Source organism: Centruroides vittatus, unplaced genomic scaffold (genome assembly GCF_030686945.1).
Source record: "Centruroides vittatus isolate TY-2023 unplaced genomic scaffold, ASM3068694v2 contig_1824, whole genome shotgun sequence".
Taxonomy (NCBI): Eukaryota; Metazoa; Arthropoda; class Arachnida; order Scorpiones; family Buthidae; genus Centruroides; species Centruroides vittatus.
In genome coordinates, this window is record NW_027121123.1 from 552,337 (window position 1) to 579,385 (window position 27,049).

The following is a 27,049-nucleotide window of genomic DNA, read 5'->3' on the forward strand; positions in this document are numbered from 1 at the left end:
CAGTAAAGGTTTATTCAGTGAAGAAGTTTTGCAACTACAACGAGAAACGTGACTCCTGAAGTACCATTTTATAAATTTGCAAGCTAGTTTTATGCAAAGGAAACCAATTACATCACAAAACAATGAAACTTTCAGACAGTTTGAAACTATTAACTTAACTGTTGAATGAATTATTTCCGGATGATGATGAGAAATGTCCTTTACATGTATCAAGTAATTATCATTATTTATATTTTCATCATAATTTTATACTTCCTGTTAAAAGTTTGTTTTGACAAATACTTTCGAGTATGATTGAAGTGGTAAATTTTCGGAGAGATTCAAGAATAGTTGACATAATTAAGAGAATTTTTCGTAAATTTTATTAAGATTTTATGTTCTGTAAGTAGTTATAGAAAATTTATGTATTTTATTTGAACAAAAATAGAGTTTTGAAAGCTTTAACTAAGTACAAAAATTCGAACGTTTCAAATAAAGAATTTAAAAACTTAAAACTAGTATAACATTAAAAGTTTCTGGAATTTAATAGTTTATGAGATTAGCTTTAGGCTAGAAGTGTCAATTTTTGATTCGTTCTTGACCATTTTTAGAATTTTTGTCTCCAATGAATAGTTGTGGTACTTTTACACTTTCAAGAAGATCTGTCCAGAAGGCTTCGAGATGTCGAGTTTTCATTTCTTATACCTTTGCTTGATATGCCATAAAGTAAAATTCAGCTGAAAAATGTTATCTTTTCTTTATCAGGTTAGATTTATCCTTCAAAAATGATAGAATACGCAATTATTGGAGTTATAACATTTGTTTAATCAACCAAAGTCTCACGCATATTTGTCGTATAATACCGATTATATCAAGTACTATCGATAAGTTATTATGATATCTGTACGAATAATTTGTATAATTTAAAGAAAGAAAAATGCGATATCAACTGAATAACCAAGAACTATTTGACAACTATCTCACGTAATTCTCATTTTTAGATGATTAAATCGGACGACGTATAGCAGTTAGCGTAAGATATATTACCTTTCAAATAAAATTGCTTTCAACAATTCCTGAATTAAGTTGAATAAATATTATCCTTATAAAATGACAATATTTATAGCATGAAAAAAATATTTAATAAAAGAAAATTTAATTTATTTTGGTATTTTATAACCATAAACAAAGTCGGAGTTATGTATAAAATATAGAATAAATATTTTCCTGTAACAAATAAATAAATAAATAAAAAATACTACTCGAGTTTCCATCTTGAGTGTTGGATTTACTTACTTCTATACAAGAAAACAAAGCATATATTTACGTATTAAGCTTTAAATTTTTACATATTACACATTTTATTATACGCTCGATGAGTTTCTTGGCTGTGGATGAATTTTTTGCTTTATAAAAAAACAATTTTTTGGTATACCAAAATTTTTTTAAAGAATAAAAAATATTCGGATTTATTTTTTTAGTTTACAGTTCATTCTTTTCACTTGATTTAACTTTATTTTTTTTCACTGAAGTTCTGAAGTTTGTTGCTTTTCAGTTACATATCTTCATCACTTTTATAGTGCAATATTTCTTTACGTTTCTTTACTCTTCTTGAAATTATATTATATATATATTAATTGTTGTAAATTTTACAAACTTCACATTTTATATAACTTAAAATTCGAATTTTATGTAGAATAAAATAAGTTATGGCTACTTACAATGTACTTGTAACATAATTCTTTTACTGACTGATGGTGGGACGTTATTGGATGCTATACATAAATAAGCTCCCATGTGAAGTCTGCTTACTTTAACAATATGTAATTCTTCTCCTTCATAAGTCAATTCTGTATAAAAATATAGAAACATTAATGGAAGTATGCTATTTTTATTGTTTATAACGTGATTCGATAGCATTAACTTATGAATAATTTTATAACTATGAAAAATGGAAAATTTATAAAGTATAAATTATATATTTCCATGTATAAAAAGATTAAATTCATAGTTTATCTTCAAATTTATAAAATTAATATAAAGAAAATACAATTTACATGTTAATTTTTAAAGTAATTCTTTAAGACGATTTGTTAGTTTCATTTTTACCATTTTCAAAGTAAAAAATAAGCTTAAAAACTTTTGTTTTTATCAAGAAATAATGAACAATTGCTGTATCGATCCATGTCATTATTCTTTCAACAATGTACAGAGAGAACATCCCTTTGATGATAACATAACTCAGCGTGGGGTTGCTATAAACTACGTTAAGTAACACAAAATAGCCCACACGACAATAGTTTCAACGAAATTCTTATAAATAAATTATTCAATCAAAATTGTACTACAAAAATTACAGTTATTAATCACATTTCTAAAATTTTTTCACATTAAATCTCATTATCATTCTAAGTTTCTCTTTCAGAAGATGCTGAGGAATATTGAGACTCAATGAGAATTGAATGCATCAATTATTTGTAAATTAAAGGAAAAATCATTTAAATTAATTGATATACTTTTTAATTACCTGAATTATGATTTATTTCTTTTTCTTACTTCATTAAAAATTTTATTTTTGACGACAATTCTTGAATCAAAAAGCACTTTTACTCCTTTTACTCTCTGCGCGAGCAATTAGTAAAATATTCATTACTAAGGAATTTAATGGTTTTTCGTACTTCATTAATTTATTTTTAAATCTACTTACTAATGAATAAAATTTATTAAGATCTAGTAATAGCTATAAAATGCTAGATTTTGCTTAGTAACTGTATAGAATTATTATTTAACGATTTCTATAAAAATATATATTTTTTTCTTCTATTCTTCCTCCTCCTCTTCCTTTAATGATAATGGATGCTAGATTGAATTTAAAAATTAACAAGCATGTTTACATAGCAAATATAATAAAAATATTCTCTCAACCTAATTTTACAGCTTATTAAAATTATTAAAGCCGAAAATTAAAATAAATTTCCTTCCATTTTTTAAAAATATTTTTTATATTATTATTAACAACAGGTTAAATTAAATTAGAAAAATCGATAATACAAAATAATAGTAATATTAAACAAAATATATAATTTTCAAGAAGCTTTTAATAATTTAACTTTTAATTATTATAATTAAAATAAAAATTTTAATTAAAATAACTAAAATGAAAATTTAATTTTTATGATAAATTATAATCGTAAAAACTGTTAGCCATTTATTTCCATTGTTGAATTCTTTTTATTATTATTTTATTTTACTTTCTTGCTATTTGTTCTTATTAAAGTTTAGTATAAAAAAGAAATTTTTACTAATAAGAGTAGTTTTTGGAGAAGCAGTTAAACGTGCATCTAACATTCCAAGTTCTTTCTTTCTGTGTTGTTGAGTGACTGAGAGGGTTGAAGAACACTTATAGCACAGCGGGACTTGACAGCTTAAATGTGGATGAGATCTACCCATCAGGAAATGCCTCTAGCATAGAAAACGTTGACAGTGTGACGGTGACAGCTGTTCATTCAAGAATACATATAGAGTCAACACTCGGACGATCTGTAGGAGTTAAAGTTCTGAATTCATTCTGTTACCTAAGTAGACAAACTCTCTAAGTCTAAGAAATAAAAATAAAATTACGCCCGTAGCCGATGTTTTTTGATTATTTACATCGTTTTTACTTTACTCTAGTTGGTCTGAGGCAAATATTTTTTCACTTTTCTTGGGTATCTTTGACGCTTGTTCTTTTTCGTTATATATATATATAAGAAGAAAACTTGTAGAAATATAATCTTGTTTTTTGTGCTTGTTCCTGGAAACTAAATCTAAAGCGATCGGCTATTTTGAGAAGTTACTGATATACACAACACGATTCCAGTTGCGATATCAATACCCTCCTTTTTTTCTTTTTGGTTATACAAACTAGCGAGTTAATTAATCTTTTTTATGGTTAGATAGCTTCTAAAATTAAGTTTCAAAGTATATTTACGAGAAAGTACTTTCTATTTATTAATTTGAAGATAAAATATGTTTATGATCACTTTTTTTAGAGTTTTTAAAAAATAATCTACATTCTTTCATCTTTCCAATTAATGTAAAATGTTAATTATTTTAACTGTGATTTTAAAACATTTTAAATTACTTTTCTGACAAGAAAATCTAAATAATATATTAAACATTTTTTAAATATGTTGGATTTTTGTTGTATATATATATATATAGGCTACATATAAATTCTGCTCAGAACCATAGTTAAAGCGTGTATATTACTTATAAGTCTCCACTATTATCTACACGATTTAACTTAATTTCGATAGATAATTACGGAAAATCTTTAGCTAATTTGTATAAAAAAAAACAATTTCAAAAACTGTATAACTATTTTTTATACTTGATTAAATCGTTGTAATACAAGAACAATAAATAAATATAATTTTATGAATTTTGCATCCTGTAACAAGGTAAACACCATTTCTACAGGAGTTTTGTACTAATACGTTCAATGAAAAATCGTTATTTTTATATAAAAACATTTTATAAACTAAATATAATGTTTTAAGAATAATTTAATTAATAATTTTATAATATTTTATAATTTTCACAGTTATTTTATTAAGATGTGTTGAGTTCTAATAATGTTTAAGAAAAATTATAAGTGAAACTTGATAGAAAAATTTCTGTAGAATCTTCAGATACTTTTAATTAGTTTTTGATGAAAACACCCAAAGACAATTTTGTTTATCTCAAGACAAAATTTTAAATTATTATTTACTTTACAAAGTTGTAATATATTGTATCTGGCTCTCTCTCTACACCTTAAACTTCTTTCTTTACTCTCATTTTTCTTTCCGAAAACGAGCTAATTAATCTTTTTTTATGACAGAAAACTCTTTTGGAAATATTCTAAAATTTTACAAATATATAAAAATATATTTTTAACTTTTTTATTAATTTTTTTTTATCTATTCGTAGCAGTTTGGAAATTGTTAATAGATAAGGAGAGTTCGACATCCATATAAAGATATATAAATTATAAAAATATTGCAAATTTTAATTTCTCTTAATTATAAAATTCTCTAACTTACAGAAGTATGTTTATACATTCGCTACACTGTTTATTTTCTTAAAACCAGAGACTTAATTAATCACTTTTATGGATGAAAGACTGTAAAAGCAGTTTGAAATTGTATACACAGTGAAAACATTCTGCATTTATTAAAATATAAGTAATTCCACAACTCTACAAATTCTTAGTTTCTTGGAATTCCTTTATCGTTTTACACAGGATTTTTCTCGAATATGTTCCCCTCAAAAAACTCTATCAAATTGAAACTTTTATCAAATAAAAATTTCTTTAAGAGCTTTTTCAACAAATTCTTTTACTTACTTTTCGATGAAAACATCTGAGAAAAAGTAAAGTATAATAATTCATATCAAGTTTAGTATCTTCCGATGATGATGCCTTCAATTTTAATGAAGACTGAATAGAGCAAAGGGAGTAGTAATACAGAAATTCTTTCAGGGAAAGAATTCACATTATAACGAAATCATTTTTGAGAGGATCTTTTATTAAATAGAATCATCTCCGTTTTGGGCGTATTTCTGTAAAATGACCACACCTTCACACAATCGTACTACAATTGCATTAATTCTAGTGCTGGAAGCAATGAGAATAACTAAGAAAAAACAATTTATATAAAAATTGAAGTAATTTATATGTATATCGATTCAATTACAATATATATTTTTTTAAATAAATAAATAAATTCATTTATTTATTTATTTTTTCCTTTATATCTTGAAATGTCAATAAGTTGTAAAGATCTATCTTAGTTCAGCTATTGATTGTAAAGAAACAAGTGAGACATCGTTTCAAATGGAATTCGGCAACCGTGCAATTTCAAGCAGGAATAGTTTTTTTATTTTTTTATATTTTTTTTCGTTCTTTCTTGTGTTCTATTCGTCGTCGTCGTCTCTCTTTCTCTCTCTCTCCTCTTCACTTTTCCGTTTCAGTGATTTTTCTGTGGAATTACAGACAGATAATCTAGTTTTATGGGATAACGGTAACTTTGAGAAGATGAACAGTTCAGAAATTAGCGAGAAAGATTTTCTTCGCTTCTTTCAGCTATTTTACTTTTTTAAGAAAGATGATGTGACAATCCATTTAAGCTGTCGTCTCCACTCCATAGAGATTTTACAGGGTCAGATTTGATGCTCTATAAAAGGAACTTTTCATAAGAATTATCTATATGTAAACATCGATTTTCGTATTTAATTATCTCAAATTTATGTTTATATCAATTATACAATCGAAATATTATTTTTTAAATTGAATTTCTTATTATTTCTTTTGATAAGTAACAAGGATTCTCTTGGGAGATTTTCCAAAATGAATTTCTTACAAGTTGACACATATCTTTCATTTGATAAAATATTTGTCCCTCGAGTAATGAAATATTTTTTAACAAAAATAAGTTTTTTTAAGGTAAAAAAATTACGTGTAATTTACAAAATTAATACAGTATAATTAAATTTTAAAAGATTAATTTAGCGTTTTTTAAAATTTTTAATCAACTGAAGTGGGCATGTCAATATTTTAAATGTCAAAACAAGTTGAAAGAAGGTAAAGTTTAGTAAAGAATTTATATAAGTTGATCACTTGGAAAGTTTTTTTTTTATTTTTTATTCTTTCAAGATTTTCATTTTCTGTGGAAAACAGTAAAACTGTCAGATTTGATAAAAGTATTTTTATTTAAACAGGTAATGTTCTTTTATATATATATACACATTTCTTTTTGCTTTAGTTCAATCACGTATTCTCCCTTCGATACAATAAATCAGTAGAGTATACGTCGGACAGACAGACTACAAGTTACATCGATTGAAGAAGAGACGACCACTTGACCAAAATTCATAGTTTACCGTCTCGTGACAAGACAACTGTCCCGTGTTGGCAAATAAGTGACGGAAAGACGCCACCGACTGTCTTTCACATTCCTAACCTGACATTTGGCGACAATGGATGCGGCTAGACAGTGGCGCCATCTCAGCGACTGGCGACGTGGAAAAAGTTGACAAAAGTAGCTGATGCTGGAGACTGTAAGGTTGGCTGCGAGCCAGCCAGGCGCTCCTCAACAGGAGCTTCATACAAACCTATTGTGAGCAACAAGTAATCCCCGACAGAAAGCCATTTGTCAAACAACCTTTCACCTAAATGGGTATGTTCGGATCTCTACGTGAATAAATTACTTGCAAAATAAATACTTTCTCTAATATATCGTCAATATTTATATCGACTTAACTAAAACAAAAGTTGCAATGAATCTTCTTTTCATTTTCCTTTATTATGCTCAACATGTGATTAAATATTTCTCTTGATGATTAATTTTTTTACATGTTTTAATGATAAATGATAATTATTAATATTAAAAGAACTTGACAAGATTTTCTTCAATTTTTCCATTATTTTGGCTTCTCTTTTTGTATATTATATGTATGTTTGTAATGATCCACCGTATATTTTTCTTTATAAAACATTTTGAAAGCTAATTATTAGTGAAACAAATATATGATCAATATTTATTCTATTAACTTATAATTTTTCGGTTTCTTTGATTTTTCTTTCAAATTTACATGTAATTAAAAATCACATTGCAATTTCCAATAATATAATAAATTACGAAGTAGAACTTATAAAATTTTCTGCCGTTTCTTCTAGACTAATACATGTAATTAAATACATCGTAATTTATTATATTATTGGAAATTGCAAAGTAGAACTTATTGTCTAGAAGAAACGGCAGAAAATTTTATAACTACTAATGAAATAACTTAAATTGTAAAGAAAAGTATTTTTCTTTAAATCCGTCTTCTTTCGCGTATTTTCATTGGATTAAGTAGGAGATTAAGATAATCAAAAACCTACAGATTTTTCTAAAAATTAGTTTTTTAACATATTCTAAACAAGAATTATGACTAAATTAATATTTTTCATTCTTAATTTCTTAGAAACTACATATTTTCATACAAGATTAATCGCTCGTCTTCACAACTCAAGCGGAGCAACGTTTGGTAAAGAAAGAAATTACAGGAATATTGTTATTACACAATATATCTGGATTTCGAAAGATATATTTATGAATAAAAAAATAAATAATACGACTAGTAAAAGGAAATTTTCTATTTTAATTCGGCAAAATCGCTTTTTAAAGACAGTAAATCAACGAAATATTGAGTCGTTCAATAATTCCCGTGGTGGTGAAAGCCAGAACAATATTTAGCTGTAGCACTTATAGTGACAACTTCTCTAAGTCATGCTGAGACAGCTCCAGTCGGCCTATTGTAGCAAGAAGCTTACGTGCACGCCTCAAGAGAGACAAAGCTATAGGTCTCCTCTATTGATTTTTTAACTCTGGCAAGGTGCTTAAATGGACGGTCGCCTTACAGACGGCTTGATCGCCGTTTTCTCAAGAGAATATCACACGGCCTGCATTCGAAGCTTCTCACTATGTTGAACAGCTAAAGTGAATTACCATGCAGCTTTGCCGCTATTGGGAATGATGAGTGAGAGGATGCGACACGTGAGAAACTCTGGAGGAACATCAATTGTTTTTGATGACATCAGCCTCCTTCGACGTTAATGTTATACAACTAGAAATGAAAACATAAGAATACTCAAGTGGTGAGATATATTTCAGATGATAGAGCAAACATTGTACAGAAATGTTTTAGTGGAAAAGACTTACTGATTGTGCACATCTCACATAATAATACTGTCAGATATATCAATGTTATGGCTAGTTTTATGGTAAATAAAAAGAAGAAACTGTGCAGTTATTAAAATTGACGTATATATATATTATTATTTTATTCGATTTTTCTTTCATATAATTTTAAAATTATACAAATTAATTTTAATAAAATGCAATTAATTTGTTTTTATTTAGGCCTATAAAAACTTAACACGTAATTTCAAAATACAGTAAAAAAACCTGTCTAAACGGAAGAGAAGAAGCGATTCCGACTTACACAAGTTTTACTGTATTATTGCTTTAATAATTTTAGGCGAAACAGTTCAATAGTTATTTATATTATTTATACAGAAATAAATTCAGAAAATGTTTGCATGTTCATGAAAAATAATCACAACAAATTACAGATAAAAAGTGAATTATTGGCAAATTTTTATGCGCAAAATATGTTTACGTTATCGAAGTATAAAAAGATAAAATATTCTAAAAAATATAAGTACATTAAATGATATTATATAAGAGCAACAGTAAAATTTTTCAATATTCCAAGTAACATCCCATATAAAAGTTGAAGTGGAATAATTCTGATAATATACTAATTCGATAGAAAATTCCTCGTAAATTTCGATAGCAAATCAAAATTTATCATTCTAAAATATTTCCAAAAGTATCATCATAAAAAAATATCAGTTGGTTAGATGATGCTAAATCCTAAATGTTAAAGGTGACACGTATTCCTTCAGGTATATTCTGCAATATAGAAATTTTGTACACATTTCTATCTTTTTTGAATTTGTAGAAAGTTTTCTAATAAAGTTTAATAGAATTTTCTATCATTTTTTAACTAACAAAATTAAAAATAATTTTTAAAGTTCACAAAATCAGTTGTTATCTTTACTTAACACTTTAAAAAAAAATCATTATCAGTTTGAATTATTTGAAAGAGATTGACTCTTATTACGTGAACCTCTTGACAAAATTATTGAAATGACAACTCTTCTGATACAATAGAAGCATTTGCAGTAGTCACTTCACAAACCATCAAGATTCAATTAGTCTATATAAAGGAAAACTTTGATTTCCTGCACACACATTTACCAAACTGGAATCTTTTCCTGGGCTTCTTTTGTTACCTGAATAACATTTACTTGAATTGCAGTTAATAAATGTTATTTACGTAAATAGCTGAAGAACATTTCGATAGATACAAGTCACGCAAATTATTATAAAGTTTTAACGTAAAAATAAGAATTTTTTTAATGTTAATGTACAAGAAATTAAGAGAGAATTATTATTTTTTATTTTAACATAAATTTTCTTTTTTTTTTGTTAATTTAAGTGACTTCTAAAGCAAAAAAATATTAATTTTAATAGCATTTTTCAGTGACATGAATAAATAAAATATTTTATAACTATTTTTACTGTATCTATTTTAACTTATTGCTCACTAGAGTCATATAAGCAATACATTAAATATATATTCTCTCCTTTCCCTCTACTTCATGTAAATATATAAGTTTATGCATAGAAAGAAGGGAAATGTTAATAATTTCGTGTATAATTTTTAAATATAAATAATTTTTATTACAAAAGTTTAATATGGAAGCATTAAAATCTTCATATTATCATGAAAGATCTTAAGTGCCAAAACAGGGCTGTTCATAAAAATTACAAACCATATTGATACTTATTTATAGATATAGAAATAACTGAAAAATCTATTAAAAATGTGCGAAAAAGCTGAGAATTTCGCTATAAATACAGCAAAAAAGGCACATTAAGACAACAGCAAGACGTTGTAAACGAACGTCGCGTGTAAGAGAACTACCTTGTAAAATGGGTTGTATAGCTCTTTAAGGCTAATAAAGTAGCCGATGGAAAGATGTAACGTTAAAGTATGTAAACTGTACAGTACATACCTGAAATTTTGTTACTCTGCCAGTTGCCAACGGCTATAGCTTGGGCATCTTCTCTTCTCCACACTATGGTTGGTGTTGGGTAACCTTTTGCGCGACAGGTCATTGTAACATTCGATCCCTCTCGTACTAAAACATCGGAACTGCTGTCTGTGTCAATGATTTCTGGTGGAACTAGATGGAAGAATAGAGTAGTTCAGGCAAGAGAAAGGGTAATAAATTTACAACATATTTAACGAAGCAGAAACTATGTGTTTGTAGGGAAAATTACAAAAGGAGTCTACTAATCTTATATAGAGTATGTTCCACTTCTTGTTTGAAGTTTCTTTCTGTCCTCTCGACCGTAATAACTAAGCATTTCTAACACATACATCCCTATTTGTTAGCATATTCAATGACGCAGAAGTAATATCCTTGTTATTTTTTCTGAATAATTTTTAAAATGTCACACTATCATATTATTATTATGTTACTAATATATTAATTTTTTTCAAAATTTCAAAAGAAAATATAACATCTTTTATGTATTTTATTTTTCGAAATAAATTTATCTGCTTTCTTTCTTTAGTTATTTCTGATTTTATGGTAATTTTCAAGAAAAATATTACTTCAAATACAGTTAAGAAGAAGGAATTCCCAGAAGAAACTAAGTACTGTTTCTTTTCTGACAGTAAAAAATGTTAGATGTAGTTGGTCGAGTCAAGACTATCAAAAATAATGGAAACAACGGGACAATGTGACAAAATGAACAATGACTAAGAGATCAAGACAAACAATCCTAGTAAAAAAAATGGGATTTGTGTGTGAAACATGCATACATCACATAATATGGCATTTTCAATAAAGTTAAATGTATTCATTTATATAAAAATCATATTCAGTTAAATATATTTTATTATTAAATACGATTTTTTTTCTTTTTACACAAATTATTTATAAAACATTCTAAATTTATGGAATAAAATTAATAAAATTTTAATATAAAAAATCGTAAAAAAATAATCCCATTTTTCACATCACTTCTATTCATTCACTTGTTATAAATAATGAAATTTTTTTAAGTGTAACCGATTCTAGAAAACACTTTTGTTCCGCATTGCAGTTAAAATACAAATTATGTCACCCCAGAGTACAATTTGCATTGAGAATAATAGAAGTGATGTCTCACAAATGATATATAATGGTCAAGATTTACGTGCAGTTTTGCAAATCACAGCATTTCTACAATTTCCAACGTTCAAGCACGATGCTCTTCATCTTGAAAATACTTTTAAAAAAAGTATTAATGGTTTAAAAATCTATTATATGTATTAAATTTATAATGAATTAATCGTCTTAGTTTAGAATTATTCATATTGTACTGTAGATACGTTTCTTTATTATTGCACTTGTAGCAGAAAGTTTAGTTTATTGCTTTTCTGTAAATATTCATCTCAGTTTTTTGCAGATGAGTAATGTTTTTTGCATATTACACGTCTGAAAAATATATATTTTATCAGTTTTCGTAAATATTTTTAGTAAATATTTAAATAAATCATATACGTGAAGAGATAGAAATTCAAAACTTTAACTTGTTAACAAAACTTTATTTATTTATTTTTCTTCGTTAGTTTGCTTGTCTGATCGTTAACTATAATAAAGAAAATTTAACGTTTGCGTGTAAAATAAATAATTAAATATTGCATTCTTTTTATCTTCACGAGGAAGATAAACTAAGCAAAATCATTAGAAATAACTTAATTAAGGGATAAATTACCCACGAATAGTTGAATATTTTATAACTTTTAACGCAATACTTAACTAATTAAATAACGTGTTATAGAAATTTTTATTATTTTTATGTAGAAAATACTGAAAACATATGAACTAAGTAAGAAAAATATATTTTAAAAAAATTAAATAATTTCAAATAGAAAAATTGACATTCGTTGGTTACGTGTATCTTAACTATTGCCCAAAGGGTATTTACAATTTTCACTCTATTTAAGCAGCCGTCATCAGTTTTAAAAAGTCTCAAAAGTCATTTTTCTGATCGTCTTTCTAACTTAAATTCAATTTTTTTTCTATTCTCTTTATTTTCATTCCCCAGCTTTCATTTTTTGCCATTTGGATTGTTCCATTACTAGAATGATGACGAGTAATTTTTCAGTTCAGTAGAGTTTTTCGCGATTAATTTTTATATTAGAATATTTTATAATTTATTTCATCAATTTTAGTAATTAAAATTATAATTTCTTTCTTACTATTTCATTTTTTTTTATCAGCCAAAACATTTGATGAATCGAAGATTGTTGGGAATGCAAACAGCGGAGGGAATTTTTCAATTGATTTATTTCGTTAAGGAATAATTAATTTATTGTGATTTTTAAAGTTTTTATTTTGTTTGTAAGAAATCTTTGAATTCAAAAAATAGATTTATAATCCAGTTGTAGACTCGTTTCGTTTTTAAAGTAGCTAAGAAACTTATAAATGTATTCAGGCTATAGAGTAGAACGTCATAACAATTCATTGTAAATCATAAGTTACAGTCATAACTTCAATAAATTGATAAGGACACAAAAGCAAAGAATGATTTACATATGTTGAAGTAGGAAAAATGACATTTCAGTGAGGTACAGAATATAATTTAAAGCATACATTTTATAAACACCCATTGGAAGCGACTTAGAATATAAATAAACAAACCCATATGTTGTTGTTTAAAATAAAAATTTTCATTAAACATCTGTTAATTAAAGCATATAAATAGTATAAAATTATAAATAAAATATTTTTACACGATGAAATACAAAAAAAATACTCACCAACAACGTCCAAATATCCAACCTGACTCTTCATAGGAACTGTGTTTATCTGACACATGTATCCTCCAATATCGCTTTCTTGCACATTGTTTATATGCAGAATAAAATTTTTATGTTCACTATGGCTTAAATTTATTCTGTAGTTTCTCGTAATAACATGTCTGTGTATAGTTAATATAGTCTTACTTTCCACTCTTAACCATGCAACCTGTAACAACGTATAGGAGGGGGAACAAAAAAAAAAGAAAATTATATATAATAAAACCATGCTTTATATAAAAATCTTATTAGTTTGATATGGAGCACGTTAAATTGGATGCCCGAAGCTAAACAATTTATTCCAAAGGATGCTGTTATTGCACAATTTTAGCTGAAGAAGTCTTTTGTGAAGTTTTACAAATATAACTTCAGGCAAGATTCTCTTTGTAATTGCTCCTATTATGTAGAAATTTGTCATATATCGTGAATTTTCTATATTATCAAAAATATTTTCTTTAAAAAATTGATTTAAATAAAGAAAAATATTCGTTTATAATTAATTTTTTCTATATAAAACACAATAGAAAAGTTAATTGCTTACAAGAAGTTTAAATTAATAATATAAAAATGTAAGAGCATTAGAATCAAATAATATCAGAAGGTAAGATAAATTAACATCAAACTAAAATTTAATATAATTTTTAACGAAACGAGTAACAAAGAAGTAGATTGAATGCAATAAATCAAAGATTTTCCAAGTAATAATCGTATCTACCATCTTTTCTCTAGCAATTTTTCCTTATCTATAAACTAACGTCAGTTACAATTAATTACCTTTAAAGGCTAACTTAAAAACTGCAGCTGATTAGAGACTAACAATACAATTTTTATCTTAAGATACACTGAACTTAAGATATAATTATAGCCTTAAGGTTAACGTCATTTTCTTCTCGTTTAATGTTTATTAAACGACAAATTAAATATAGAATACAAAAATATCACAGATAAAAGGAATATATACATGTATATAGTTCAATAATTAAGTAGGGAAAAAAAGGGAAGACAGTAGATGTTTGATTACTTTTTAATTTTTATTTTAAATTTGTTATTGAAACGTAGTTAAACATGATAATTAGTTTAAAAAAATATCAAATTAATCATTTTTAATCTGTTAAAAAATGGAGGAAAGTTGATATTTATCATGCTAATAATTCCTTGGAGATGAAGTATGTGTTCTTTTTTTAATTTGTTTTTTTTTAATATTAAATTTTTTAAAATAAATCTAAAATATGAATAAATTTTACTTAAATATTTAATTTCACTTTTATAAAAATGTGTTAAATAAACTAATGAATTAATTACCTTTATCGAATTTTTATTAATAAAAAATTTTTAATCAGATTTAAATTTGTTATTGTTTAAAAATATTAATTTAATATAAAATATTTTCGGTTTAATAATAATTTATACTACCGAAAATATATATATATCTATAATTAAAAATACAAATAAAAAATGAATTTTTGTTATCAAATATCTGGTTTAAACACGAGAAAAATTTAAATTACCAAAAAATAAAATTCATGCAATTTTCATGTTAAAATATTTTAAATAGCAATTTTTTTTTTTCATCTTTCAATTTTTAAAGTTTAATTTAAATATTCGTTAAAATAAATTTTTTAAGTAAAATTAAAACTTTAAATAATAAATTTTATATAATACTGTTTAAATTAAATTTATAAGTAAAATTGATAAATTTTTAATGTTTTTATCAAACAAAATTTAGTGAATTGTAAAGTTTTAAAAAGTAGGAATTTAAAATGGAAAATTAAATGAAAATTTATAAAAACAAGGCAATAAAATAAGCTTATAAATAAAATACAAGTAATAAATATTTAATTAATAATTTTACACTAAAAATTATAAATAGAAATTTCATTTTTGTAAGTAATAAATTCGTAATAAAATCCCCATTAATTGTTTAAAATATTAAATATATATATACTTATATGTAATTAATATTTATTTAATTTTTTAAATATAAAAATTTATTTAAAATTCTAATCTAAAACTATAAATTTTAAATGAAGCTAATTTAACATTTACACAAATTTACATCATAATTATACAGATATATTTTTAAAATTTACATAAGATTTTCTATTAAACTCTTAGATGAGAAAAAGAATTTACAGATTAATTAATTATTAATAAGAAGAAAATAATTAAAAATTTATAATGAATAAACTAATTGTTTATTTGAATTTTCATCAAGGAATAATTATTTAAATGAATATAACTGTTTAAATTGGAAGATATATGTCAGTTTAATTATAAAAATAATTAAAATTAGTCTGATAATTGCTTTAAACGTTATATAAGTATAAATATATATGTATAAGTAAATTACATATTTAATAATATTATCTGAAAAGTGTCATAAGAAAATAAATTTTCTTATAAATTTAATACTTATTATAAATGTATTAAATATATCCTATATTAAAATTGAAAATAGAATTTATTACTTGAATGTTTTCTTATTTGTTCATAAAATTGTTTTTAAAACTGATTAATTTTCTATAACGTTAGCCATATATTGAATAAATCAGTTTAGAAATCAAGAATAAATATCTATCTGTTTGTTTTTACAGAATTAAGGGTGTTTCTATCTTTTAATAGAAAACATGGGTTGATGATAGATTTACAGAATTTAGAAACTTTCTGAATATTATCTGTATTTAAAAATATGTTGTATATGAAGAAGAATATGTAGATTTTACGTTTATAAAGTTTGGTATATATATAAGATTATTCAGGAATATAATTTTGGAAAGGTTAATTCGTAATTATTTTGTGTGTTGCTGTACATTTATGGATACGAATAAACAATTTTAAAGAATATCTTTTATATTTTTTATTTATTAATGAATTCTGTTATAATAAATTTAATATTTGGTCTGCTATGAAAATATTTTATCGCAGAATTCTTCACTCTTCAATGTTTTCTTCTTCTGAACTATGTTTATATGTACTTACAATATAGTTCTATATTAGAATTATGTTGTATATAATGTCTGATTCCTGATAAATTAAGCAGAAAAAATTATTTATATGTCTCACTGCTCAAAGATTTGTAAATTATATACTATATTTCACTATCTCATTAGTATCTCATCTCACTCTCAATCAGGCCACGTCCGCCATCTTTACGTGGAAGGGTTAATCTTATATACTATATTTCACTATCTCATTAGTTCACAAGCATTGTCTGCACCTGCCATTAACAGATATAGTCTACTCCTGTCTGAAATATGTTCCCTATATCTTACATGATGACAGCTTTAAAAAAATAATAATCAGTAAAAGTAAGAATATAGTTTCATCATTATAGATAATCGAATAGTCTATATATAGTTTTTGTTAGTGCTTTTTAACAATATAAAACTATTAGCTCACTATATTATTATTATTATGTTGGGTTAAGTGAGATATACTCGGTTAACACCGGTGGCTGTGTACTATGCGCCAAAGTCAAGGCATAGTAACCAAAACAGAAATTAAAGAAGTGTATCAGTGTGTGTGTCTGTATTCAGGAATTTTCTCACAATATGACATGTATTCAATATAGTGGCCTTCTGTAGAGTGATGTATGTGTTTCTATTCAATTCTAATGTGCCCAGGCTTTTGTGTAGTGTGTGTGGTATGACACCTGTAGAGGAGAGAACAACAGGTACAATAAGCACCCTATCTATCCTCCACAGATGCCTTATTTCCTGGGCGAGTTCTGTGTACTTGCTAATTTTTTCAGTGCATGCGTTTTGTATATTGTGAGTGTTTGGAATGCATATGTCTATAATGTATGTGATTTTATTGTGTTTGTCAATGAGTGTGATGTCTGGTCTGTTGTGGTAAATTGTTTTATCTGTGATTATGGCTCTGTCGTAGTACATTTTGTGCGTGTTGTTTTCCAATACTGTCTGTGGAATGTATCTTGTAGTATGGTTCGTGGATGTCTACTAATTTGTGTTTGTTTGCAAGCTCTTGGTGTATTATATTTGCTACTTGATTATGTCTGTGTAAATAATCTGTCTGTGCCAAGAGCTTACAACCAGAAGTGATGTGTTGTATAGTTTCTGGCATGATGTGACATTTTCTGCACGTGTCATTCGTGAGTGTTGCATCTTTGAGTATGTGTTTTCTGTAGTTTTTAGTATTTATGACCTGATCCTGTATGGCGATCATGAATCCTTCCGTCTCCCCAAAGAGGCATCCCCGAGCTAACCAGCTGTTTGACGCAGTTTTGTCAACAAAATCCTGGGCCAGATCATAAGGATGCCTGCCATGGAGTGCCTTTCGAGCCCACGATTGCTTAATGGTGTCTATGCTTTTTATATGTTGTGTTGTGTCCATATGATGTGAGTGTAAGTTTAATGGTGTGCTATTCGAGTCTGCTAGAGTTACTGCTTTATGTAATTGTGATGTTTCTTGTTTTTTGTAGAAAAATTCTCGCAGTGACTGTATTTGTTTGTAGTGAAGGTTAACTATGTCAATCAGGCCACGTCCGCCATCTTTACGTGGAAGGGTTAATCTTTCTGTGGCGGATTTAGGATGATGTTGTTTATGCTTAGTAAGTGTTGTTCTTGTTTTCCTTTGGAGTTGCTCAAGATCTGTGTGAGTCCAATGTATAACTCCAAAAGAATATGTGAGTACTGGGATGACATATGTGTTTATTGCTTTGACTGTATGTTTTGCATTTAACTGTGTTCTGAGAATAGCATTTAACCTACTTTGGTATTCTTTAATTAATCTTTGCTTTATTTGTGCATGTTCTGTTAGTTTGGCCTGTTGGAATCCTAAATACTTGTAGAACTCGCCCTCTTCCATGGATTCAATAATGTCTCCATTTCCAAGTGCAAAATCTTCTTTCTTCAGGATTCCTTTTTCTATGTGAAGTGTTTTGCATTTATCTAGGCCAAATTCCATTTGTATGTCTTTGGTGTATGAATGTGTGATTTGTAGGAGTTGATGAAGTTGTTTTTGTGTGGATGCGTAAAGTTTTATGTCATCCATGTACATGAGATGTGACAGTGTAAACTGTGTTGTTTTTTCATGTCTGATATTGTAACCATATTGCGTGTTGTTTAACATGTTGGATAATGGATTCAGGGCTAGGCAGAACCAGAGAGGACTCAAGGAATCTCCTTGAAAAATTCCTCGCCTAATAAAAATTTGGTTTGTTTGTATGGAAGTGTTACTAACCCTGAGATGTAGTATTGTTCTCCAGTGCTGCATAGTGTTTTGAAAGAATGCAATGAGTGATGGATGTATTTTGTACATGTGTAGGATATGTAGCAGCCAACTGTGTGGAACACTGTCGAATGCTTTTCTGTAGTCTATATATGCCATGTGTATGTTTCTGTGTTGTCTGTGTGCTTGCCGTAGAATGACTGAATCTATGAGTAACTGTTCTTTGCATCCCCTGTGGTTTCTACGACAACCTTTTTGTTGTTCTGTTAGAATGTCGTGTTCTTCAACATGTTTGTATATTTTGTTTGCAATACAGGATGTCAATAATTTGTAGAGTGTTGGAAGACATGTAATTGGTCTGTATTGTGTGGGGTCTGTGGTATTGTTGTTTTTAGGTTTCATGTAGGTGATGCCCTGAGTAAGAAAATTTGGCATGTCTTGTGGATTGATGATGATGTGTGTTAGGTGTTTAGCTAGTTCCTGGTGCAGTGATGTGAACTTTTTGTACCAGAAATTGTGAATGTTGTCTACACCAGGTGTCTTCCAGTTGTGTGTTCTGTTAACAGTGTATTGGAAATCATGTATGTTTATTTCAACACAGGGCATAGTTGGTATGTTGTGCAAGTTTCTGTTCTCCTCCTCGATCCAGCCTGCATCAGCATTGTGCGTGACAGCACTGGACCAAAGAGAAGACCAATATGTTGTGAGTTCTTCTTCTGTTGGTGTGCCACTGTGCTGTGTATCAGTGTTTGCTTTGTTATTAATTTGTCTGTAAAAGAGTTTTTCATTGTTTGTAAATAATTTATTTTGTTGTTTTCGTAGTGTACATGTTTTGTATCGTTTGAGTCTACGTGCTTTGGCAGCAAGTTTTTGTTTTAGTGTATCAATGTATTCTGTAATGCGTGTGTTGTGATGTTCATGTTTTGTGTGTGTTTTTATTTTCTTGAAAATGTTTTTGAGCTGTTTCCTTAATTTGGGTGTTATGTTGCTTTTAGTGTATTGTGTCAGCCTGCCTAATTGCTGTCTAATGTCATTTATTTGTGTTTCTATTCTTCTCTGCCAGGCAGGCTTGTGATAGTATTGTGTTTTCTGTGTATTTGTCTGTGACTGTACTTTCAGTCCATGGTGTGTCACTACTGTGACTGCCCCAGCATAAACTAATGTATGAATGTCTGCGAGTGTAGAAATTGAATGAATGTAGTGTGGTAGTAAGTGAGTGTTTACATAATTTAGTGTTTTTCCTACTTCCTTTGACGTGTTGATTTTTGGTATTCGTGGTCGTTGTGTGGGATCTGTACCTGTATATTTAGTGAGTGTTTCCTGAAATATAAGTGAGAGCGTATTAACTAAATCCATGTCTATGTTATCAGTGATGGATGAGGAAGTGTCTGTAGTATCATTAGTGGTAATTGTTGTATGTGTGTTATTATCAATGCTTGTTGCTGGATTATCCTGACAGGTTACATGATCTTCATTAATGTTAGATGTTTCTGTCTGTTGATGTATTTGATCAGCAACCTGTTGTTTGATAAGTTCAAGTGTTGTTTGTGGAATAAGGTTGTTGTGTATAATTGTTCTTTTTTGATCAACAACCCTTTGTTCGGTGACAGTGAGATGAGGATACTGTTGTGTGAATCTATGGTGTAGTTGTTGTCTGTATGCTGTCATGTTTGTTTCGAGTTTTGTGATGGTGTAATAAGTACGGATGATAAACTCGTTCATTTCTACTGTCCATTTCATCCGTTGGCGTGGTTTTCCAGCCTTTGTGGTCTGTGGATGCATTGCCACAGAAACACCAAGGTTGGGTTGGTTCCTCACATCTGTTGAGGGCATTGCAGTAGCCATGCTTGGGCCGGTGCTGCTTTCGCCACCGGTAACCAGGGGAGACTGTGGCCTATTTTTCGAACGTGAGCCTCTGCCTAACCCACGAACGCGGACCTTGTTAACCCGGGCGACGTCCGAGCCGGTGTCACACTTTGACCTAGTTATCACCATAATAAATATCTCCACAGAATGTGGGTGTGGTCACTCTTAGCTTCATTTCTCCCCATAGACCTTACTGGCATGGGTGTCCCTACCAGGAGCTTGTGCTTCAGCCTGCATTGCCCTATGGATCAGTAAAATTACTGGGCTCTCCCACCACGACCAGGTGGTGACCACGGGAGAGTTATTATTATTATTATGTTGGGTTAAGTTAGATATACTCGGTTAACACCGGTGGCTAAGTACTATGCCGGACCAAAGTCAAGGCATAGTAACCAAAACAGAAATTAAAGAAGTGTATCAGTGTGTGTGTCTGTATTCAGGAATTTTCTCACAATATGACATGTATTCAATATAGTGGCCTTCTGTAGAGTGATATATGTGTTTCTATTCAATTCTAATGTGCCCAGGCTTTTGTGTAGTGTGTGTGGTATGACACCTGTAGAGGAGAGAACAACAGGTACAATAAGCACCCTATCCATCCTCCACAGATGCCTTATTTCTTGGGCGAGTTCTGTGTACTTGCTAATTTTTTCAGTGCATGCGTTTTGTATATTGTGAGTGTTTGGAATGGATATGTCTATAACGTATGTGATTTTATTGTGTTTGTCAATGAGTGTGATGTCTGGTCTGTTGTGGTAAATTGTTTTATCTGTGATTATGGCTCTGTCGTAGTACATTTTGTGCGTGTTGTTTTCCAATACTGTCTGTGGAATGTATTTGTAGTATGGTTCGTGGATGTCTACTAATTTGTGTTTCTTTGCAAGCTCTTGGTGTATTATATTTGCTACTTGGTTATGTCTGTGTAAATAATCTGTCTGTGCCAAGAGCTTGCAACCAGAGGTGATGTGTTGTATAGTTTCTGGCATGATGTGACATTTTCTGCATGTGTCATTTGTGAGTGTTGCATCTTTGAGTATGTGTTTTCTGTAGTTTTTAGTATTTATGACCTGATCCTGTATGGCAATCATGAATCCTTCCGTCTCCCCAAAGAGGCATCCCCGAGCTAACCAGCTGTTTGACGCAGTTTTGTCAACAAAATCCTGGGCCAGATCGTAAGGATGCCTGCCATGGAGTGCCTTTCGAGCCCACGATTGCTTAATGGTGTCTATGCTTTTTATATGTTGTGTTGTGTCCATATGATGTGAGTGTAAGTTTAATGGTGTGTTATTCGAGTCTGCTAGAGTTACTGCTTTATGTAATTGTGATGTTTCTTGTTTTTTGTAGAAAAACTCTCGCAGTGACTGTATTTGTTTGTAGTGAAGGTTAACTATGTCAATCAGGCCACGTCCGCCATCTTTACGTGGAAGGGTTAATCTTTCTGTGGCAGATTTAGGATGATGTTGTTTATGCTTAGTAAGTGTTGTTCTTGTTTTCCTTTGGAGTTGCTCAAGATCAGTGTGAGTCCAATGTATAACTCCAAAAGAATATGTGAGTACTGGGATGACATATGTGTTTATTGCTTTAACTGTGTGTTTTGCATTTAATTGTGTTCTGAGAATAGCATTTAACCTACTTTGGTATTCTTTAATTAATCTTTGCTTTATTTGTGTATGTTCTGTTAGTTTGGCCTGTTGGAATCCTAAATACTTGTAGAACTCGCCCTCTTCCATGGATTCAATAACGTCTCCATTTCCAAGTGCAAAATCTTCTTTCTTCAGGATTCCTTTTTCTATGTGAACTGTTTTGCATTTATCTAGGCCAAATTCCATTTGTATGTCCTTGGTGTATGAATGTGTGATTTGTAGGAGTTGATGAAGTTGTTTTTGTGTGGATGCATAAAGTTTTATGTCATCCATGTACATGAGATGTGACAGTGTAAACTGTGTTGTTTTTTTGTGTCTGATATTGTAACCATATTGCGTGTTGTTTAACATGTTGGATAATGGGTTCAGGGCTAAGCAGAACCAGAGAGGACTCAAGGAATCTCCTTGAAAAATTCCTCGCCTAATAAAAATTTGGTTTGTTTGTATGGAAGTGTTATGGGCCCTGAGATGTAGTGTTGTTCTCCAATGCTGCATAGTGTTTTGAAAGAATGCAATGAGTGATGGATGTATTTTGTACATGTGTAGGATATGTAGCAGCCAACTGTGTGGAACACTGTCGAATGCTTTTCTGTAGTCTATATATGCCATGTGTATGTTTCTGTGTTGTCTGTGTGCTTGCCGTAGAATGACTGAATCTATGAGTAACTGTTCTTTGCATCCCCTGTGGTTTCTACGACAACCTTTTTGTTGTTCTGTTAGAATGTCGTGTTCTTCAACGTGTTTGTATATTTTGTTTGCAATACAGGATGTCAATAATTTGTAGAGTGTTGGAAGACATGTAATTGGTCTGTATTGTGTGGGGTCTGTGGTATTGTTGTTTTTAGGTTTCATGTAGGTGATGCCCTGAGTAAGAAAATTTGGCATGTCTTGTGGATTGATGATGATGTGTGTTAGATGTTTAGCTAGTTCCTGGTGCAGTGATGTAAACTTTTTGTACCAGAAATTGTGAATGTTGTCTACACCAGGTGTCTTCCAGTTGTGTGTTCTGTTAACAGTGTATTGGAAATCATGTATGTTTATTTCAACACAGGGCATAGTTGGTATGTTGTGCAAGTTTCTGTTCTCCTCCTCGATCCAGCCTGCATCAGCATTGTGCGTGACAGCACTGGACCAAAGAGAAGACCAATATGTTGTGAGTTCTTCTTCTGTTGGTGTGCCACTGTGCTGTGTATCAGTGTTTGCTTTGTTATTAATTTGTCTGTAAAAGAGTTTTTCATTGTTTGTAAATAATTTATTTTGTTGTTTTCGTAGTGTACATGTTTTGTATCGTTTGAGTCTATGTGCTTTGGCAGCAAGTTTTTGTTTTAGTGTATCAATGTATTCTGTAATGCGTGTGTTGTGATGTTCATGTTTTGTGTGTGTTTTTATTTTCTTGAAAATGTTTTTGAGCTGTTTCCTTAATTTGGGTGTTATGTTGTTTTTAGTGTATTGTGTTAGCCTGCCTAATTGCTGTCTAATGTCATTTATTTGTGTTTCTATTCTTCTCTGCCAGGCAGGCTTGTGATAGTATTGTGTTTTCTGTGTATTTGTCTGTGACTGTATTTTCAGTCCATGGTGTGTCACTACTGTGACTGCCCCAGCATAAACTAATGTATGAATGTCTGCGAGTGTAGAAATTGAATGAATGTAGTGTGGTAGTAAGTGATGTTTCCCACCACGACCAGGTGGTGACCACGGGAGAGTTATTATTATTATTATTATTATTATTATGGATAGAGTCTACTGAAGACCTAGGCGAGAGTGAGGAGATGAATGAAGATAAGAAAGAAACTCGATTTACATGATAAATAATGAAATAAATGAATATATTTATTCTAAATTTACCAAATATTTTAGAATTAAATTAAAATTAACATGTATAATCAATTTTTTATCCTAAGAAACAATAGTTTTAACACTACAACTTGCTGCTGCTACAAGAATTAGATGTCAATATGCTACCCAAAATTTATTTTATAATTATTTTATGCTTTTATATCTTTTTTATATTATTTTTTGTAAGAAAATCTAATTTTTGGTTCATTATATTTATATAAGAAACTTACAAACAAACTTTATATTGTATGCACAAACACACCAAAGCTTATAAAGTTGCTATAAAGATGCATGCTTTGTGGATACATCTTCAAAACTAATATTAAATTTATATAATTGATTAAAAAATTTCCATCATTTACATATAATTCATTTATTATTTTTAACTGTTTTGTTTAAAATTATATAAAAATATCTTTAGAATTGTTGTTGTTGTTATTATTTTTTGATATTTGAAGCTATAAACTTTACATTAATTAATTTCTTTAAAACTTTCTTTAAAATATAAATTTTTAATTAAAATAATTTAAAAAGCGTTTATTAAATTTAATTAATAATTTATAAAACACAATTATAAAGATTAATTTATGTAATTTAATAAATCGTTAAATAAAATTGCTTTAATTATAATCATTTGGTCATATCATTTTTTAAAATTAATATTTTATTATTTAAAATTTAATTATAATAAAAATAATTTTTATATTATATTTTTAATTAATAAAATTTAATTTTATTCTTTTCGTAAAGTAATAAAAAAATTGTAATTTAATAATACAAAACATTCATTATTTTGAAACTTATAAATTTACTACAAACTTAAATAAAATAAAAATTTTAAAACCGTAATTACATTTAATAATTATCATTAAATAAAATTAAAATTTTATAATGTCATTTTAAAAATATTTATTAAAAAATTTTTAGAAAAATTCTTTTACTAGAAATTTTTATATGATAAAATCCGTATAAACTCAACTCTACTAAGTATAATTAACTCAGAAATATTTTATTACCTTTCTTAATTTATGTTCTAAGGATGTAAATTTAATTTAATTTATTAACCGTATTATATTTTTAATAACTAAATATAATTTAATATAATTAATATCATTACTGGTATCTCGGAAGCGCTAAATTAAATATTTAAGAGTGCGAAAATATAACAAGATTGATTTTTTTTAATATATATATTTTAATTCTTATTTAAATTAACCATTTAAAGTTTTCTTAATGTATATAAAAGTTTTAAAAATGTATTTTTAAAGTTATATTTAAGATTTAAACTTTCGGTTTCATACGAGAATATGCAGGCGGCCTCAAAATCAATTAACTATCGTAAAGACAAAGGTACGATTAGGAACAGCTATAATGATTAATCATCTTTTGGCCCATCTTTGAAAAATATACTATTTTCAAAATTTTTAAATCTATTCAGCGTGGTTCAATTTTAAATTAAAGTTTGATTTGCTGAAGAATTCTGCTGTATGATATTTTAATAGGAATTATTGGAATTCTAAATGGTAATAAAATTACTATCATTTTTTTAAAAATATATATATCTATAAGTTTATAAAAAAAATTTACATACGCATGAAATGAAAATATTATAAGTTTGATATAAAATTCTTAAAATGTAAACCAAAAATAGTATTATATAAAAGTAATAAAAACTGAGCTTTTTAAATAATGCTTCAATGCTCGTGATAATACAAGCAAATGATTCGATTAAGGTTTATGTCGAGCAATTATTATTTTTTTTTCGTCTTTTGAAAATACAAGATATAAGATAATTGTAATTAGGACGAAAAATTCGATAATATTATACTTTCAGCATAACTTTCTTCTTTCATATAATTTTTTTTTTTTTCAACTCATCTTAGTTTTCTTAAAAATCTAATTTTGTGCTTCGTTTCATTGAAGAATTATTGTTAAGGAAAAATTTAAGTTGATACTAAATTAAAAACATCTCATTGACGTTATGACCAATTATCTTGGATATTGATTATCTGTCAAACTGTTTATTAAATAACTACATAAAGTTTTACATTTAGTAAATTGAAGTTTGTTACAAACATTGTTTGTATAGAAAGAAAGGGGGAAAAAAGGAAAAAAATTATATATTTTCTTTATAATTGAATTAGATTAATTTTTTCTTATTTTATTTAATCAATATGTAGTAGATCTAACAGAAGAAGGAGGAGAGAAGGAGAAAAAAAAGAAATAAATCAGTTTGAAAATTGAATTTTTCTTAGGAGATAAAATTAATTTTTTTGTTTTTGTTTTTGAACTTTTTATATTTATTTTTAGAACGTAAATTGTAATAGTTGTTGTTGTAGTTGTAGTAGTAGTAGTAGTAGTAGTAGTAATAGAGGAGAGCATTAGAAGAAAAGTAAATCTTTAAGGATATAAACTCTTTACCAACTATCATAAAATCGTTAAATCTCTAGGTATATTGTCGTGGTTTTAGATGGGAACATAAAACTTCAAACTCTGTGATTACTACCTGGAGCAGATGCTTTAAAACCTTAAATACAAAGTTTGTGATACAGATCTTAAGGGCAAGTATTGTTAGTGTTTCAGTTGTCTTAAAAGTAAAAACAAAAAAATAGTTTTCAGTTGTAACGTCTTACACACAAACACACGATGCTACAATATAAGGTAAAGCCCATTAAAGAAACATTAATCAATCTTTACAATGATAAACTCTTTAGCATTAATAATATAAGTATAATATTAAACGTTATAAAATATAATTTGAGTGTAATATATAAATTAATAATTAGAGTATAAATAATATAAATTATTTTAACATTTAAAATATAAAGTTTTACTGTATATAATTCTTATTTAAAATTTAGTTATTGTTGACATGAATTTACCTTCTGAAATGTAGTGATTTGTTGATTATAAACATGTATATTATAATCGAAAATAAATCCAAATTAATCTAGAAAAATGTCATATCGGATAAAATCCGAACCAACGACTTGTCGTTTTTTGCGATTTAGCTGAATAGAAAATTTTGAATAAATCTGGAAGAT

General features: G+C 28.0%; 1 protein-coding gene across 2 annotated transcripts in view; it reads right to left on the reverse strand.

Annotated features, from left to right (window-relative positions):
• The window catches only part of LOC136969845 (lachesin-like), a 119,031-nt gene that overhangs the window by 31,008 nt on the left and 60,974 nt on the right, over positions 1-27,049 (reverse strand). For both annotated transcript variants that reach the window (XM_067264132.1, XM_067264131.1), the window contains exons 3-5: positions 13,432-13,639; positions 10,631-10,801; positions 1,701-1,829 (exon numbers count right to left, since the gene is read on the reverse strand). In XM_067264132.1, the coding sequence (XP_067120233.1) occupies positions 1,701-1,829; positions 10,631-10,801; positions 13,432-13,639 (508 nt within the window). The remainder of the gene's footprint in view (positions 1-1,700; positions 1,830-10,630; positions 10,802-13,431; positions 13,640-27,049) is intronic.